This window comes from Halictus rubicundus, chromosome 7, assembly GCF_050948215.1.
Source record: "Halictus rubicundus isolate RS-2024b chromosome 7, iyHalRubi1_principal, whole genome shotgun sequence".
Classification (NCBI taxonomy): domain Eukaryota; kingdom Metazoa; phylum Arthropoda; class Insecta; order Hymenoptera; family Halictidae; genus Halictus; species Halictus rubicundus.
The window spans coordinates 4,104,504-4,122,478 of record NC_135155.1 but is presented as its reverse complement, the minus strand read 5'-3'; the positions used below and the strand labels follow the sequence as shown (position 1 = coordinate 4,122,478).

Genomic DNA, 17,975 nt, shown 5'->3' with positions numbered 1-17,975 from the left:
ATACTTTAATACACACCCGCACACGCATGCACTCACGCATACTCTCATAGATGCGCGCGCACACACACTCTGAGAAAACTGAAATGTATAATTACTGCAAGCAAGTGACTACATATTAAGCTGTTCACTTGTAGATGAACAGAAACATTCCATGTCAATCTGACGAGGTAAATAATGTTGATGAGTATATAGTCTCCTCCGTTTTCAAAACAATTACTAAGTGAACACGTATGTGTAAGTTATAAATAAAAATATATGTACTCGAGATATTCTCGATTACTTAAAAATCAGGTATATAATCTTATACAAAAACAAAAGTATACAAATGGATTACAAGTAAATCAATAAATGTGTTAAGCAAGTAGATTGTCAAGGTGCTTACCACAGAAGTATATAGTAAAATTATTATTTCAAAAATTAAACTTGTTTTTTGAATAGCATAGTCATATTTCAATAAAATTTATTATTTAACCTACTTGACATGGAATGAATGTTATTGCATATAATGTTATCTTACAACGTTTCGCACGGTGACCTTTCATGGAAGCTATAAATGATTTACAGTAAATTGTAAGTCTATTTGGTGACAAAAATTGATTCATTCGATTAAACTACCACCGATTATGGCTTCCAGTTGACTAGAAGTAAGATTATTCAATTCTTCTACTTGATTTCCCTTCTTTCTCAGACTCGGAGACAATCGATAAAATGCTTTTCTTTTTGTACCGTATTCACATTGCATCAAATCGATAGGCTGAATATTATCTTCGCCGTCCTCCTTTTGAGATTCTTCACTTTCATCGCTGCTGGGATAAACCTACGAGTCACATTACCTTTTAGCAAGATTGTCCCATTAAAATTCATATAATACATGAACATACACGGGGAACCATTGAAATATTTGTTCGAATTCAAAGATAAACTGTCTCACAGCCAAGTTGCGTGCATTATAGTGCAAGAAACTACGCGAATCCCCATAATAAAAACTGTATCTATACAACGGCACACTTTAAATATTTATTGTGTTAAAAAAATGGTTTATTCACCAATACATTTGTAAAATTGCACGAGTAAATAAACGATAAATAAATAATTTGTTAACAGCAAATTAGGAGTTTTTTCTTTTTTTAATAAAATTACATTATGTTTTAGAAAAAATCCAAATAGGTAATAGCAAATTTGTACACTCACTTGAACGTATAAACTTAAACAGAACATGTTTGTTTGTTTGCTACTACTTCTCACTACTGCCAATGTCAGGGAGAGGATGCTGGGAACAATGAAAAATAATTAAAAAAAAAAATAATAGAGAAAGGTTAATCATCATTAGCCTCTCGTTTTTTTTTTCTTTCTGAGATATTGACTAACAAAGAATAAAATATCGACAGCTATATTGCCTGTATAGAAGTGCACATAGATGTGTAGGTCTGTATAGATAATCACATTTTGTTGCAGTAGAGTAGTGTTGCTAAATTATTAAACGACATGGATGTACATGAACGCAGTACAGCGTTAAATAAAATCAGAGTCTACTAAAAATGTAGACTAACGTGAAGTCAATTACATTAAGGAACACAGTTTCGAAATTTCTTTCAATAATTATTTATCTATTGAATTTCTTTCAATAAGTAGAATGTCATTTCCAAATCAAAATGTTCGGAATTCTGGAAAGAGTGTGTGTTATTGAAAGAAATACACATTGCATGTTTTGAAGCTAAATATTAGGAAATGAATAGGAATACGCCTCCGTAGAGTATATATTTTGAAAATTTATATTTACTCCTTTACACGGACTAACTATCGCAATTGGTAAAAGCCGCCAAACATTCTACTATTCTCCAATACTTAATACATATTCTATGTAAAATTTTGTCATGCTGTACCACCACCAATGCAAATATATCGCTAACATGTAAAGCTATCAAATGTAAATGATATAAAGGGGAAAAAGAATGATTCTAGATGAAAAAGCTTGGGATGGGCATCCAAATAGTTGCACTGCACTGCATTGCTTGTTCTTTCGTTATAACTTGCCACGCGGATACTCTCACTACAGGATTTCATCTCACCTCTACTATGGAAACTCTTGGTGATGGTTCTCGTGGGACAGGTTTCTCCAATGTTAAGAGTGGACTACTGGAACCGGTAGACGAATATTCTCTGTCCGTTTCGGTGTCGTTATCTGAATAATCTTTCTCGTCATCGACGGATGATTTTTGCGTGTCCGTGTTTTCATGCAGCTTGCAAACAAAACCACCCTTCTCGCTGTATTCAAATAAATTTCCCTCTAAATGCACTGTCAACAGCATTAATAGAATTATTAATTATCTCGGCAAGAGTATATTCCGCACGAGCAAGCTGATGCATTTCGACATTATACTACCTTGACAAAAAGCAGAGCTGCAGAAAGAGCAATGTGCGGATGTTCTACGTCCGCATTCTGCACAATGATGCCAAGGACAACTGAATCTGGAGTCTACGTCGTCGATGTCAACACAAGTTTTATGATACTTCTTGTTACATGTTTTCTGATCGCAGACCACATAGTCTTCCATCTTCTCAATTTCTTGTCCACAGCCCCAACATGCCATGTGTTTCCTTGATCTACGAACAATTGCTCGACTATTAACTCTTGGACAGCGGAGAGTTGTGTGCACGAGAGCAACGGAACCAGGTATATAAGATACCTACTACTAAGAACGCGACACACCGATAGCTTGAGCGACGGCTGCACAGAAGCGCGTTTATGTGCGTGCGTCAGGTGAGTGAGAGTGAGAGAGAGAGCGCGGTTGATCTCTCTCTCTTTCTCTCTGTCTGCCGCTACTGTGAGCAAGTCGCACACGCAGGCTCCACGCACAGAAACGTGGGCAGCGCCAAGGTACAGTGTTTACTCTATATATGTCCCAAATGTCTAGCCGATAAAAGTACCAAAACTGTCCCCACTACAGCGGGGTATACCACGTATGGGGCCAAGATGCTCGAGAGACCTCGGTCGCTAAGGAGTGTAAGGTCGCTATGTCCGTGGCTAGACGCGTGTCTTGGACATATATCGAGTAAATACTGTATGTACCGTCTTATGTACTGCCCGAGTTCACGCACACTGTTACAGCGCTCTGATGCGGGCCTGAACCGTCCAGTTCCGCTGACCGAGAGTTAAATATCGCAATTATCGCGGACAAATATGCATATATTATTTACCTCCTCTGACATTTGATTTTATCAATTTTCTCAAACTTCTTTTGATGTATCGACGGTGTTGTTGCCTGCGATTTTTGTACTTTTAAACCTATAAATCCACTACAATTCGGTGCGCCACACAAGCAGGGCTTTCGAGTTTCTCCGTCGCAAGCTAAATTATAATTAAAAGTTAATTCTTCACCAGGTTCTATATCGCATAACGCAAACAGACCTATACGCGTATCTCCATTTACCGTCCATTTCTGAGTCTCACAGTTTGGCGAACACGAGTGATCTGCATTCCGGAAACAGTAATGTTCGAAATATAAATTCATCCTTTCTATTTGAACGTTTGAAAACTACGCACGGTACTTACTCATAAATCGACTTAAATTCCCCTTTGGCTCAGCATCTATCATTCTATTATTATCTATGGTTAAAAAATAAAAATTCTCGTTCTTTAATTCTTTTTTCCTATGTAGCCGTCGTTTGTACTCAGCTTCGTCTATAACTTCGCCTACATACTCGATAACAAACTGCCCCGCTTTAATGTGTTCTAAACTTCTAAGACCCCATCCACGGGCAGCAGTGTGAAACGGTTCCATAGCGGGATACTGTCTTCTCACGAATGCCTGGTTGTTACATTTTAGACCAGCCGGACAAACACCAGGACTGCATTCAACTAATAATATTCGATTTAGGCAATCAGTTCCAGGCGCACACGGAATTTCCCATTCTGCGTCGCAATCGCATGCGACAATACTTTCCACTTCTGCCGGTTTTACGTTACCGACTGGTTTATTTACCTGTAAATGTTGCCATCTATTATAGATTGAGACTTATGATAAAATCAGTACATTGTAACACGAGTAATTGTACAAGACAGTTCACAATTAATTGAAGGATAGATGTTAAAACATGTTGAATGGACATTTGATGGACAACATTTTTTAGAATAAAAATCAGAGAAAAGTAATTTTAGGTGTAATAGTCCATTATTTAAACGTTTATAGTCGTTCAAATAATTATAAGCTATACGCATAGGCCATGCAGAAAAATATTTTAAAAAATCTTTACTTTCAATTTAACATAAGGTGGAGGTTTCAAGCCTCGGGGGCCATGATCTTTAGCAGCGGCTCTTTCAATTTTTAAACGCTGGTGAATATTACTTGCTTCCTCCAACGCTTTTCGATAAGTATCATTTCTGTTATTTTTTTTACCAATTGATGGTTTTATATTTGCGTCGCCATCTTGATAAAGAAAAGCACGACCCCTAAAAAAGGAAACAACGGAACCATAATATAAACGATTGATCATTATATTTTGTAATAATCAGTTTTCTGATTTTTGACAAATGCAAAACGCTTACCTATGTACCCAATAATAATTATTTGATCCTAAGAACATCACACAAAATTTTCCAGGGCTGTGGGGTATGGCTTCTATATTTTCAGGAATTTGATATGGATAACAAATGCGGGATGGCCACCACCGATAATTACCAAGTTTAACCCAAACAATTTCCCCGTATAAAGGCAGTCTGCCCGTCTCACAGTCTTCACAGATGAATGCACCATCCGGCGCATCTATTCCTAAAGTTGTCGTTACTTATAGTACACGTTAAGCTGATGTAAATACACATTCATGTGTTAACGATATTACTGTCGCACGTATTCGCTACTATTTTAGGTATGAATACTATTATTTTTGCTGCTATCATCATATCGCCATCATCGTGAAATACTACTAGAGTTAGGTACTATTCGAATAACGAAGAAGAAATGAAATTTGAATTTGTTATTCCTTCATTTGTTTCACTGGACAGTACTTTCTCCGTAATTGTCGCACCTTCGGGTCTGTCGAGCAACAGTTCTATTATAGAAGACGTCCTACATTCTTTGCAGTGTGCCGAACGTTGAGAAGGATAGCGATTAAACAAGAGAAAGGGACTGAGGTTCGGGCGTTTGGCAAACACCCAAGTACTAGTTCAGCCACTTAAATTAAAAAATCAAAATTCCTTATTTTTGGTTTAACGTCAATGAAACTTTTATTTACGTCTCATTTTTCTAATTAAAATGACACCAAACACGATATAATTCGTATCGTAAGAATCGTCGCGACACTGAGTATCTTTTCGACAGTTACGGAGAGAAAACTGTACCACCAATGTCATTACAATTATAATTGCTATTGCTTTTGTTAAACATAAAATGAGTTACCCAGGCACTCTAAATGGAATGAGGTTGGACACGTGTCACAGCAGATGAGACTTCCACCCCTCGTACATAGGAAGCACCATGCTGCGTTTACTGGTGGATGGGGTGCTTGATAATGCTTTGGGCATACTATTTGACTCCCAGTTAAAATCACTGAACCAGCAGGCAAGCAAGAGGTAGATGTATGGTAAGACGAAGGACATCGTACGCATCGTGCCAACTTTTCATTTGGGGTTCTTGCATGACTATCCTGAGGATTATCCGAACTGCATGTGTGACACATGTGATACGGACAAGTTAATCGGCCTCCTTGCCAATGAGACTAATGACAAGTAAAAGTGTTCATAACCAGATATGCATTGTGTACAATTAAATTGGAAAAAGTATGTAAAATTGTTGTTGTTGTTACCTGCGGCCACGATCTTAAACAGGATGAATGGTAATGTTTTCCACAGGCCATAACAGTACACCTTATTCTATCACCTTCCCTTTCGTTACATATAAAACAAGCAGGTGCTACACCTGACAAACAATCTATGCATTTAAATAATTCATCTTCTTGTTCATCAGTTTTACCTAACATTGAACAGAAGACTTATGTTATTAAATGTAACTCAAATTTACTCAATAAATGTAATGTACAGTAAAGATTCGAGTTTTGTCACTTTTTCGGTTCTTCAGAGTGACAAATCCGGGGAACGTCGGACGTTTCTCGCCGGCGTCCCAGGTGGTGACGGCGAAACTCGAGAACCGTCGCGGCCACAACATTGTCGCGTATATCGGTGTGAGGCTAGAAGACCACTACTAATCCAATTACAAAACTTCTTTATTTTTCATTATTTTTTTATGAAACTTTTACCAACATATTCGTGGCATTTTTCCGATTAAAATGACACCAAATATGATATAATTCCGATGATATTTACCTGTATAATGAACGATGAAAGTTACTTCCCATAACAATTACATTAACGAAAAATTAGTGTAAATGTGATCCGAATTATAACGCGTTTGGTATCATTTTAATCAGAATAATGCCACGAATACATTGGTGAAAGTCTCATAAAAAAATAATTAATAATAAAGAAGTTACATTTTTCATTTAAAGGCCTGCGCTCACGCGAGCTTTGATCTTTTCCGAACGCTTCGACTCGTCGCGTCTCTTTCTTCCTCATACGCTGTCCTTCTCTGTGTTCGAAACTTTTAATGCTTGTTACACAAGTAAATATCATCGGAATTATATCATATTTGGTGTCATTTTAATCGGAAAAATGCCACGAATATGTTGGTAAAAGTTTCATAAAAAAATAATGAAAAATAAAGAAGTTTTGTAATTGGATTAGTAGTGGTCTTCTAGCCTCACACCGATATACGCGACAATGTTGTGGCCGCGTCGCGCCGGTTCTCGAGTGGTGTGAGGTGTCCGGGTGACAATACATAGCTGGGAACGTCGGGAGTGACAAAACTCGAATCTTCACTGTATAGACTGCGAATCTTTATGCAAAACAAAAATTATTTACATCAATTACAAGATATTGGGACCAAAACAAAATTTCTTTCCTTCTTGAATAATTTTTATAACTTGATGGGAATACATCGATCCTCTTAAATCCCTTTTATCTTTCTACTGTCTACTATTGTTGCATATTTTATCTACTCATTGTTACCATAAATGCATAAAATTCGCAGTCTAGTAATAAGTCTCATTTTAATCTCAATACCGCTATTTTGGTCCTCATCTACACTGTTTTGTTTAACTTGTTTCACGTCATCAAGGATCTTATCGTCCATTGTACTCTCATCGATAGAATGCTCTGGGCTGGATTCGCCAGGTTTTACACAAGGTAAATGGAAATACGAATAACAAGGTCCTTTACATCTCGTCAACTTTCCAGTTTTTTCACATATTTGACAAACCTTTTCTTGCTTCATTCCTTTAAAGAGATTGTATGGTCTACTTCTTTTAGTTTCTACCACAGTCATCTCTTCTTTTTCGACTTTGATTTTGGACTTTCTAATGTCCTTTGTGTTGGATTCCATGTCTAATGATAAATCTTCTTGATTAGACAAATTTTCTTTGACGTGAGCGTTAGAAGTGTCTGACGTTACGTATGTCCGATACTTTTTACGAAAAGAAGCATTCATTGAATTCCAAGTTTTTTGTAAGTATTTTTTTATCTCTTCTTCTGATGCATCAGGATATTCATCTTCCAACATATCTCTGTTCCGTTCATAATAAACATCGAATACACCGTCTACATCCTCTTCGGCCTTAAATTCCACTTTCTGTATAATGGAAACTTGATCATTGGAATCTCGTTGACTAAGAAGAGACAGTGGAGGTGTATCAGAATCAAGTCTAGAATTACTTTTACCATTCTCTGTGAACTTCTGTGCTTCAGATGTCGTTCCATCTGTTTTATATTGTGATTTTTCTATTCCATATACCTGCAATGCCATGACATTAAACAATAATAATGGTAGCATTATAGAAAAGTGTCATTCTGCCTTAATTTTATTCATACACTTACATTTTCCTGCTTAACACGTTTGATGTCGGGTTCGCTGGAGTCATTTGAATACTGTCTTTTGTTAGCTTTATCTTTCTCATCTATTACAGTTGATTTTGGTGATCTGCTTTTTGTATTTTTCTCTGTTGGTTTAAAAATGTTAGCCCTATCTTCATTGCTCATTGGTTGTACCTCCATAGCTTCTTCTATTGCGCTTTCCCATTTAAATTTAATTCCAGGCTTTACAACAAATGCAGCAGCATATTTTGCATCTCTCTTCTTAACTTCTGGGGTCATTGATTCTGACAGTTTTTTAAAGTCAGCAAAATTAGTGAATGGTATCATAGAATTTGAGGAAACCCAACTGTGACGTCCTTTATCTCCAAAGTATCGAACATGTATCATTAATATCTGCGATCTGGCAGTAGCTGGTTAAACAGATTATTATATTTTATAAGAAATGAATCGTATTGTTTATTTTAAACTTAATAATTACATATTATGAGTATCTAACCAAGATATTATATAATTACATTCTAAACAACTTTTAGAAAGATTATAAATCAATTTAAAGAATGTAATGGAAAACATGGAAACACATGGAAATATACTTAAAAAAACTATGAGTTAGGTTGTTGCATATGAAATGTCCAATTTTAGAATGCAAATGTTATAAAGCGTTTCGATCAAGAAATACTATTACAGTCAACACTTTTATTACAGATCACTTTGAGCTACAAAGCGGATCCTTAAAATTCTATCATTAATTTTTATTCAGATGTCTGATTTTACTTGTAAATAAAGAGTATAGCCGGATAAGATGGTAAAAAATGTCCCCAAACTAAGTTGATTTTTGATCATACCATTTGATAAGGGCCTCCAAAGAAACCCCTGTATGGCAAGTCAGTATCCTTTCTACAAGGGTGAACACGGAACATTTGGAGGGTCAATGACCAAAAAGTTAAATTTCTACCATAATACAATCAAGAAACTTGAAATTCATTACAGGAATACATTGATTACAACAGTGCTTACTTTTATCAATAAATCTATGTAATCTATGCAATCTATGCAATATATGCAACAACCTAATAAGTGTAACACAGACTTACCTTTCAGTCTATGGTATACCATTAAAATTGGATCCAATGTTACTACACAAGGCCAAAATGGAAAATTACCGACACGAGCCCATGCTAATTGACCCAATGTCCAACTGCATTGTACAGGTGGATCAATCACTTTTGGAGAATGCTCATCCACAGTGCTTAAACTGATGCTTAAACTAGAAGAATCACTAGTGTCACCCATGTCATTCATTGCATTATTTTCATCCATGCTGTCGTTGCTACTATTAGATAAATTTCTATATTTTCGAGCTTTCGGCATCTTAGAACTCTATAATGCATAAATATTGACAGTATTATAGTAAATTATCAAAAATAATAAAATATTCATCGTTCACATAAAAATTGTATGTAAAAATACAAAATATTACAACATTGGATATCATAATGGTTTATTGAGAATCATATAAACTTGTAATGAGACAAATTATAATAGATTTTTAAAAGTATAACATGCCTTTGGAGAATCATCAACCACATTTTTGGGAGATTTAGGTTTTATGGTTCTACCATAACGACTTTTACCTGATGAAGTCGTATTAGTTTTGGTATTGAAGTCCTTTTTATCATACTCCAAATCGTTTCTCGTTGCATCCAAATTATTACTACAGTCGTCGAATCTTGATTCAGTAATTACGTCCACCTTACTGTTCACACTGTTGATAGAGCTCATAGCTTCTTAACTAATTCAACATTTCCGATTTCCAGGATGGGCAGTAATTCGATATTAAAAAACCTTACACACTTCTTCAACAGTTAGAGCGATATAAACTTGAGAACTTGTATTTATATGAGCTCACTCATTGAAAACAATTTCCACTATCGCTGAAAATAGCTGCCATGGCCGATTTTCAAGGGTTACTTCATATTATAGAAAAACGACACGTATCGTTGCCACTGTGCAATAGTGGTATTCTATTTAAACTGCTCTTCTCATCAAGATATAGTTTTTGTTATATTAATATTTAATTGTACTACCTAAATAGTATTAAAAAATTATAACTGAACCTCACAGATCTCTGATCAGGAACGAACGCGTTTCCCGCGAATTTGGGCAATTCTCATAACCACGCTGCGTTTAATTTTTCACTATGCAGTATTTGGTGATTTTTGTTTTATCAATTATTGTATATAATTTCAATAGCACATATTTTTTAATATGATTTAATTTAATTACTAAAATTTATTGTGTCATTGTATTCAATTCATAAATATATTATGGTATATAAACTTTCTGGGGCAAAATTGAGTACACATATTGCATATCAATATTGGATTTGATGTGTTTATCCATTTATTTATATATTAATAAAATAATATGTTATCAAATTATACACGTGATTATTATTGAACAATTTTTATATTGTTTAGTTATATAGACATATTTAAACTAATGTTTGTAATGTTCTAATACTTTATCAATTATAATGAACTTGAAAGAATATTTATAAATAATATTACATTACAGCATGTTTTATAATCACAGTCTAAAGTACTAAATACAGAAGAAGATGAAGAGAAAACAGGGAAGGAGATGGATGGAAACTTTTATTACTTATTTATGATTCCCTAAGTTTTGCAAAATTTAGCAATACAATGCTTTTTAGCATCTATATTAACAATTTCACGTAATCCACAGTTTTCTGCATTATTTTTTACTTCTTTTACAAAATTATGTAAATCTTCCTCTCGTAATTCTGTCATATATTTTCGTAGTTCAATTAATACAATTGCTCCTTTTTTTAACAGTGGAATAAGATTAGGTAATTGTTTTAACATATTATGTGCTATCCATAAAAAGTCGAACTTATTGGCATAACCGGTTTTGTGTTTGTACGTCTCTATAGATGTTATGGGATGAAAAATGACCTAAAAATATTTTATAAATTGAAAAGAATAATATGTATGCTGCATTTATTAAATTTTGTTATGTTATACAACACCTTATGATTCTCAATGTCTACCCAAAATATATTCTTGTTTTTATGTTTAGTTCTTTCTCTTTTCCATGAGTCTTGTTCCATTTCATTATTTGGTGGATCAATTATTAATGTACCATTTAAAATGGAGGAATCTCTATGCGATGCAAATAACTCTTCACATAATGGTTCTTTTGTTCTGATTTCGTGAATACATCGCATTACTTCAAGTTCAGCTATATCAGTTGCTCTGTATTTGCTAAATTATAATATTTATAATGACATATATAAAATGAAAACTAAATTAACATATAGCACAAAATATAGAATAAATCTTACCGATTATGGTTTGAATTTTCCAAGGTCCATGTATAAAAGGGACCATTTGTTATATCTCCTAAATAAGCATAATGTAGAAAACCAGGTCCATATTGTATTATATTACTCAATAATGTTGGATTGCTTCTAACAGGTTCACCTTCTAACCAGGTGAATGCAATACCATTGTTTCTCCAAAATCTAGTTTTGAAATGAATAAATCACATATGTTGATACATATACATATACACATATATAAATTTACATGACAATATTTTATACTAAATTTATTACCTATACTCTTGTACAGTTAAATTTGGGACGTCACGAGACTTCAGAACCATATGATAATCCCAGTCAAAAACGCCATTGCGATAATCATATCTTGTTTTTAACAACTTTCTAACTCTTTTATCCCAATATTCCAGAATGGGAACATTTTCGCATGTTGCACGTTCCCAGAATCTTGTAAAGAGTATTACAAAAGGAAATAAAACTTGTAAAGTATTAAAGAAACTTACATATGTATTTTAATTGGTTTGATAAAACTTACTTGAAAATTGCTTCTATTTGATCTTTGTCCTTATGTTTAAATTTTTCCAAATTTAACCATGGACAATCGATTGTGCCTGTTGGTATGTTTGTCAAAGCATTCGAAAGCTTTCCCAAATATTTGGCTGTTGCTGGTCTTACAAGTGTATTGCCAAATATTTCCATGTAATATCGAGTTGCTTCTTGTAACCCTTAAGTGCATTCAATTTTTGTATCCAAAAATGTCTTTCGGAAGGAATATCATAGTTCATTATGTTTTAAAATCTTGTATACATACCTAGATTTTTATCTAAACAAGTGCTTAATAAGAGAATAGATCTACCAATTTGTTCTAATGTTGGTTCAATTACGTTATACGTAATAGTACAATCATGGTGCAAGTAAGATGATGCCAATGTCTTCACAATATGTCTTGCATCACCAGCACCTACAATTAATACTTCAAGACCTTCACCTGGACAATTAATTTCACGTTTATTAATTTCAAGCTGTATGTCTAATGCAGGACTGTATCCCCACCACATATTGATACACTATTAACAAATTTCCAGTAGGCTACTATCCTTTACCAATACTGAAAGTTTAAACTTTAAACAAGACTACTGTTGCTGCTAAGTAAAGATTTCAGAATATGTTGTTACCATAGTAACACACATTTGTTTCTGGTAGTGGTACCATATCATATAGTATACGTATGTACGAAATAGTGTAAACCGTATATTTTGCATTTTATATTACGAATATTAACTTTTGTTTATTTCATTCTTATGTTAAAACTTTCACGCGTTTCTATAATTTTCTTCTTGAAGTATCTTTTAACAATTATGTGGTAGAACATTTAAAAGTATATACACGTATAACGTCTATATGTATATACATACGCATCATCATTCACACACACACTTATATAACACAACAAAATGTAAAAGGACATTTCAACAAATAGAAGTATTATATTAAAATAAAAAGTCGTAGATTTGTATAATAATAAAGTATAAACATGTTTAGCGACAGTCGTGTCATAGACTTATAAAATCATTTATTTTACTTCTATAATATAGATTCTGTGACACAGATAAAAATAATTCTGTTTCAAACCTCGTTTCCGCAAGGCTTTCTTAGAAACATATTCATTTCAATTTGATTTCAATGCACTACTAGCTCATTTGTCTCGCTTCTTCTGAGCCCGTTTGTTACCGCATCGTTGTAAAATATCGGTAATAGGTCTTTTATGCTGAAATATAGCAATAAGCTGTGTCCGCGCTTCATTCATTCCTTCGCTAATTAAGCTACTACGTTGCATATTCCCTTTAATCAGTTCATTTACACGTTCGAGCCCATCATCTTGTCTGTTCCTGACGTTTTGTTGCGATTCGAGCATCGTTAATGTTGTTTTCAATTTCTCATGCACCTGTATAAACGGAACGAATTACAATCGATCGTTTTATTATTATCAATGGTGCTATATCAATTTTAACACTGAGTAAGATTGCATGCATTACACTATATTACAGACATACTTGTTTCTCAAGATCAGCAATATCTTCCATCTGTGCTGTAAGATGATACACTTTCCAACCATTTAGCTTTTGTAATACATGTTTTTGTTGTGCTATTTCTGCAACCGTTGGCCGTCTTTCTTCGCGAGGTCGAACTTCGCTTGGTCTCCTATAATGATGAAGTCTACTACTCCATCTATTCTTCCAGGATGGTCCTGTAAAAAGGAAAACTATTTTTTGTCATACATAACAGTGTCACCCTTTTCCCTTACAAACCTAATAAACTAGGCGTAGGTCGCGTTCTTATTGTAACGGTCGTCTGTTGTATAGGTGATTTGATGACGTCACGTTGCGTGTTCGAAATCTGTCTTTTATCAGATGATTTTTCTTTCGGTTCGTCTTTAATTTCTTTTTTCATCCTTTCTTCCGTAATAAACTGCATTTCTTCTTCTGTACATCGTGATTCCGTTAATTCCACACTGGTAAGTTGCTGTTTTCGAGGTTTCTTTCTTGGAGACATTTCTACTGTTGGATTCATCGGGATTCTAGATTGTTCTGGTTCTTCATCCAATCCTGGCGATGATGTCGCTGAAACCGTAGTAGATCCTGAACTTTGGCAGCCTCCACCATCTTGGTCTCCCCTTGGTGAACAAGGAGGACTGGATGTTGTAACAGATGGTAAAGACGTAAGTACAGGAACCAAATTCTTTGCAACACCTAAAAGTACGTAATATTAGTGGTCATTTATTTTTACAAAAGATCCGACAAGATGATGAATGAAGCGAGAAGAAAATAAAAATAATAATTTTATATTTTCTTATACCTTTGACAGGTGAATTATCGTGATCCCTTTTTCTAAGTATACTTGGTCGTGGAGATGCATTTGGCTTGGTATGTGGTTCATCGTACCCTGGTTCAACAAGTAATCTTACTGGTGTTTGTCGATATTGAGAGTATGTTCCTATGTAACAGCATCAACGTAAGTTTGTTTCAAAAGCGTAGACAAAACAACAATCACAAATTACCTGTCGGTTCAAAGGAATAATATGTGGTGGCATGCGGCGGATGTAAATACTGTCCTTGAACAGGTTGAGCAGGCATAGTGTTCGAATTATTGTTCGTACTACTAGCTGAAGATACTCGTAAACCAGATTGCTGGGAAGGTTTAATCTGAACAGTAGGCCCGACATTTTGAGCTTGCACTGTTTTAACAGGCGCAGAGGTAGCTCTTACAGGTGCTAGAGGCAAAGGATGTAAAGACATCCCAGTAATTCTAGCAACTGTGGTTGGCGTTGGTTGTGATATTCTTGTTACATTCGATGTACTTGCTGCTGTAGTAATTACTCGTGATACTGTATTGATATTTGATAAAGATGTTACTGTTTGAACTACACGTGGAGTTGTTTGCTGTTGCGATTGCGGTGGTGGTTGTTGTTGTTGTTGTTGTTGCTGGACCTGAAATTCAGATTTATTTTATTCAGTACTTAATAAAAGTATTTGATAGCAGTCTCGCTTTTCAATACCTACTTGTTGGGATGGAATGACAATTCGACTGACAGTGGCAGCTGATGGGCCAGCCACTGTGTTTATCGATAATTGTCGTGCCACTGTTGGTTGAACAGTTACCGAAGCTGTACCACTTATTCTACTTGCAGTTCCAACCATAGGGGTTGACACAGCTATGCGATTAACTGTACCAGGAGTACTTAGAGATCTGTTTGGTTGGTTGGGCTACAATTTTGACAGAGAATTTATCTATCTATAAAGAAATATCATTCGGTGATCTTAATCGTTAATAAGTATAATGATTTACTTGAATAGTTTGAGCAGAAGATCTGCCAGATTGCGTAGTCTGCGATACATTCGTCGTTTGAGGTGTAGGTAGTCTACTTTGTGAGACGGGCAGTCTTGTAATACTATTATTTGTTTGAAGAACAGGTGCTATCAATCTGGAGGGAGTACCAGGAACTCCAGTTACCATTGTGGCTTGTACGGACCTTCCTTGACCTGTTGGTGTAATTAAACGAGGCTGTTGACTGGTATACACAGTGGACGGCGGTCTTGAAACTCGACCCACTGGAGGTGTAGGATGCCTCTGAGGTTGAGCATATACAACGGATGTTGTTTTAGGTTGCCATTGAGGGTTCGAAATAGTTGTATTGATTCTAGAGGATATAAGAAATAAAGCACTTTGTTACACTACAATTACTTCTATAATAAATATATGTTACAATGAAGTGGCACTTTGTCAAATCTTAGTAATGGATTTCATATCGCTTACACATTCATAAAATAATTTATTTATTACAAACATGTATGCTTACCCTGACCTTGTTGTTGGAACAGTTTGCCCTGTATTTGCTCGGACAATAGGAGTAGCTACTGTCGATCTCGGAGCAGATATATTAGCTACTGCAGCTGGTCCTCTGGGTACATGATAAGTTGCAGGCATACTTGTTACCTGCTGCGTTTGTTGTAACAGCTGTTGTGCTTGTGGTTGATTTTGACGCTCCACAGTAGTTAACATGCTTGGAGATATTATCCTTACCGTGGACCCTACAGAACAAAGCTATAAAACAAACAAAAAATTACATTTTATTATGATCTAACATTTATACACATCTGTAAATATTTTGCTTACCGTTGTTGTTATTTTATTACTTTCTGAAGTGGATGTTGTACCAGATGGAACCACAGGTTTCATTAGAGGTAACTTTGGATTTGTATCCATTGATATTGATTTACCTACATGATTGCTAGGCGTTCCAATCGAACCCACTATAGTTTGCGTTGACTGAATATTTTGTATATTACTTTGTACAACGCTTTGTACATTTTGCGCACTTTGCATAGTAGTTAGATTTTGTGCAACATTTTGCATAGATGTTTCTGGTAGACGTTTATCACCGCCACTTTCTGCAGAACTTATTGTTGTATTCATAACTGGTACTCTGAAAATAAGTTTTTTAATAGTAAAAATCATAATAAATTGCAATTCTTTTCTAACTTGATTTATTTATATACACATTTTATAATAAATAACATAAAAATGCTACGAAATACTTCGAGGTTACACAATTTTATTATGACTTAGTTACAGATGTCATAACAATACGGATAATGACAATACTATGACAATTGCATTATTAATACATCAAAGAACTTTCTGATAAGAAAAATCACAATAGCTTTCTTTATTTTAAATTAATGCGTTTTCACAAAATACCGTGAGGAAAGTATACGTACCTTTAAAAAAATGTAACACCGTACGACCATTAGTGTTTTACTTAAATATATGCATACGGCATTTTCAAAATACTTCTGTTTCATTGATGTTCCTCGAAACAAACATTTCACAAGTAGAAAAGCACCTTTTTCGTAAGTACAGAAGTTTGTAGCGCTTAGTGTAAGCACAGCACAGTACAGGTATATATAGTGTTGCGCGACCGCGCGAACTTAGTTATGATAACGTTATATGCAATTCCTTGCAGTATTACCAACGGGAGAAAGAGAAAAATTTCAAATACAAACTGTAGCGTGGCCAGTTGACCACGCGAACATAGCTAGATACATATATATAGCATCGATTAATGGCGCGGAGAGGGAAATTTAAATATAAGATGTAATCGCGTATTTAATACATATGTATTCTATTTGGGCGCGATAGTTTAGAGTAGGTAAAGAAAGACCGGGAGAGTTCCATAGAGATCCTTGACGAAATTCGAGTCCGCGAGACTAATTGAGGAATTTAGAGAAAGTCACGCAGCCTCTTAGAGTAGCTTCTCCAATTCAACATAAATTAGGGATAGTCGAAGTCCGGAATCAGTTAAGGACAAGAGGTCATAAATTCTCAGTCAAGGACCTCTTGGAACTCCCTCGGACCTCTCTCTTGTTCGGTCCCACATGGCCCCACGTCCCTTGTTTTGGCGCGGCTTCACCCTCATGCGTACCCCACTCCCGTGCGTGCGCTATTAAGATCCATCCACTACCAATCACCATCAAGCAGCAACCGGAAGACGAGTGATCCGACGAATCAACGCCTAGCCAGAAGATCCCAATTTTCCTATTGGCTAAGGAAGCGAGACGAGAAGGAAGAAGCTAGAAAAAGGATTCGAAGCTCCAGGATGAGACAGAATTCATTGTAGAACTGAGGGAGTTACATCTCAAAGAACTACCAATAAAATCTATAACAGTTTTCGCCATTTACTCTGTGTACAAAGTTTATTTGTTAACTTCCACGAGCAGAGCGCTTCAGCGCTCCATGGGCACTCGAACCCACAACAAAAGTCCCTATTCCACCACACTGCGACGCGACACATCTTATGTTATAGTGTTGCGTCGCAGTGTGGTGAAATAGGGATTTTGGTAGTGGGTTCGAGTGCCCGTGGAGCGCTGAAGCGCTCTGCTCGTGGAAATTAAGAAATAAACTTTCTTCACAGAGTTAAAGGCGAAAAACTGTTGTAGATTGTATTTGTGGTTCGTTGGGATGTGACTCCCTCAGTTCTACAATGAATTCTGTCTCATCCTGGAGCTTCGAATCCTTTTTCTAGCTTCTTCCTTCTCGTCTCGCTTCCTTAGCCAATAGGAAAATTGGGATCTTCTGGCTAGGCGTTGATTCGTCGGATCACTCGTCTTCCGGTTGCTGCTTGATGGTGAT

At 35.5% G+C, this 17,975-nt stretch overlaps 3 protein-coding genes across 6 annotated transcripts; all 3 read right to left on the bottom strand.

The window, feature by feature from the left end:
- Positions 1-222: 222 nt before the first annotated feature.
- On the bottom strand, positions 223-10,093 carry Nsd (Nuclear receptor binding SET domain protein). 3 transcript variants are annotated; one of them, XM_076790482.1, is made up of 14 exons: positions 9,488-10,093; positions 9,016-9,301; positions 7,925-8,331; positions 7,115-7,841; positions 5,803-5,969; positions 5,397-5,715; positions 4,547-4,769; positions 4,255-4,450; positions 3,554-3,983; positions 3,199-3,472; positions 2,384-2,604; positions 2,070-2,296; positions 1,192-1,270; positions 690-817 (listed from the first exon to the last, which is right to left on the bottom strand). In XM_076790482.1, exons 1-13 carry the CDS (start codon positions 9,701-9,703, stop codon positions 1,235-1,237), a joined length of 3,729 nt encoding a protein of 1,242 aa, XP_076646597.1. In that variant the 5' UTR covers positions 9,704-10,093; the 3' UTR covers positions 690-817; positions 1,192-1,234. The 3 variants fall into 3 exon arrangements, with proteins under 3 accessions (XP_076646595.1, XP_076646596.1, XP_076646597.1); XM_076790480.1 differs by lacking the exon at positions 1,192-1,270 and having other exon boundaries at positions 223-817; positions 9,488-10,088; XM_076790481.1 differs by lacking the exon at positions 1,192-1,270 and having other exon boundaries at positions 223-817; positions 9,556-9,685.
- A 332-nt stretch (positions 10,094-10,425) lies between these two features.
- Positions 10,426-12,487, bottom strand: Dnaaf3 (Dynein axonemal assembly factor 3). The gene is made up of 6 exons (XM_076790495.1): positions 12,097-12,487; positions 11,821-12,010; positions 11,562-11,732; positions 11,289-11,468; positions 10,974-11,208; positions 10,426-10,899 (listed from the first exon to the last, which is right to left on the bottom strand). Exons 1-6 carry the CDS (start codon positions 12,341-12,343, stop codon positions 10,600-10,602), a joined length of 1,323 nt encoding a protein of 440 aa, XP_076646610.1. The 5' UTR covers positions 12,344-12,487; the 3' UTR covers positions 10,426-10,599.
- A 270-nt stretch (positions 12,488-12,757) lies between these two features.
- Positions 12,758-16,766, bottom strand: LOC143355567 (uncharacterized). 2 transcript variants are annotated; one of them, XM_076790490.1, is made up of 10 exons: positions 16,565-16,766; positions 15,960-16,269; positions 15,643-15,887; positions 15,132-15,483; positions 14,846-15,049; positions 14,344-14,773; positions 14,142-14,279; positions 13,595-14,035; positions 13,340-13,548; positions 12,758-13,230 (listed from the first exon to the last, which is right to left on the bottom strand). In XM_076790490.1, exons 2-10 carry the CDS (start codon positions 16,257-16,259, stop codon positions 12,982-12,984), a joined length of 2,568 nt encoding a protein of 855 aa, XP_076646605.1. In that variant the 5' UTR covers positions 16,260-16,269; positions 16,565-16,766; the 3' UTR covers positions 12,758-12,981. The 2 variants fall into 2 exon arrangements, with proteins under 2 accessions (XP_076646605.1, XP_076646606.1); XM_076790491.1 differs by having other exon boundaries at positions 12,764-13,230; positions 13,340-13,533; positions 16,565-16,764.
- Between the last annotated feature and the right edge of the window lie 1,209 nt (positions 16,767-17,975).

Bases quoted from the DNA above. Each gene is read 5' to 3' on its own strand.
- Dnaaf3 (XM_076790495.1), bottom strand. From the start codon at position 12,343: ATGTGGTGGGGATACAGTCCTGCATTAGACATACAGCTTGAAATTAAT. The intron at 11,209-11,288 runs GTAAGATTTATT...ATTATAATTTAG, and splicing joins GAAAATTCAAACCATAATCG to CAAATACAGAGCAACTGATA. The intron at 10,900-10,973 runs GTGTTGTATAAC...AAATATTTTTAG, and splicing joins TAGACATTGAGAATCATAAG to GTCATTTTTCATCCCATAAC.
- LOC143355567 (XM_076790490.1), bottom strand. From the start codon at position 16,259: ATGAATACAACAATAAGTTCTGCAGAAAGTGGCGGTGATAAACGTCTA. The intron at 14,036-14,141 runs GTATAAGAAAAT...ACGTACTTTTAG, and splicing joins CGATAATTCACCTGTCAAAG to GTGTTGCAAAGAATTTGGTT. The intron at 13,231-13,339 runs GTATGTCTGTAA...CCGTTTATACAG, and splicing joins TTGCTGATCTTGAGAAACAA to GTGCATGAGAAATTGAAAAC.
- Nsd (XM_076790480.1), bottom strand. From the start codon at position 9,703: ATGAGCTCTATCAACAGTGTGAACAGTAAGGTGGACGTAATTACTGAA. The intron at 8,332-9,015 runs GTAAGTCTGTGT...CTGTTTAACCAG, and splicing joins GGTATACCATAGACTGAAAG to CTACTGCCAGATCGCAGATA. The intron at 7,842-7,924 runs GTAAGTGTATGA...ATGGCATTGCAG, and splicing joins AACGTGTTAAGCAGGAAAAT to GTATATGGAATAGAAAAATC.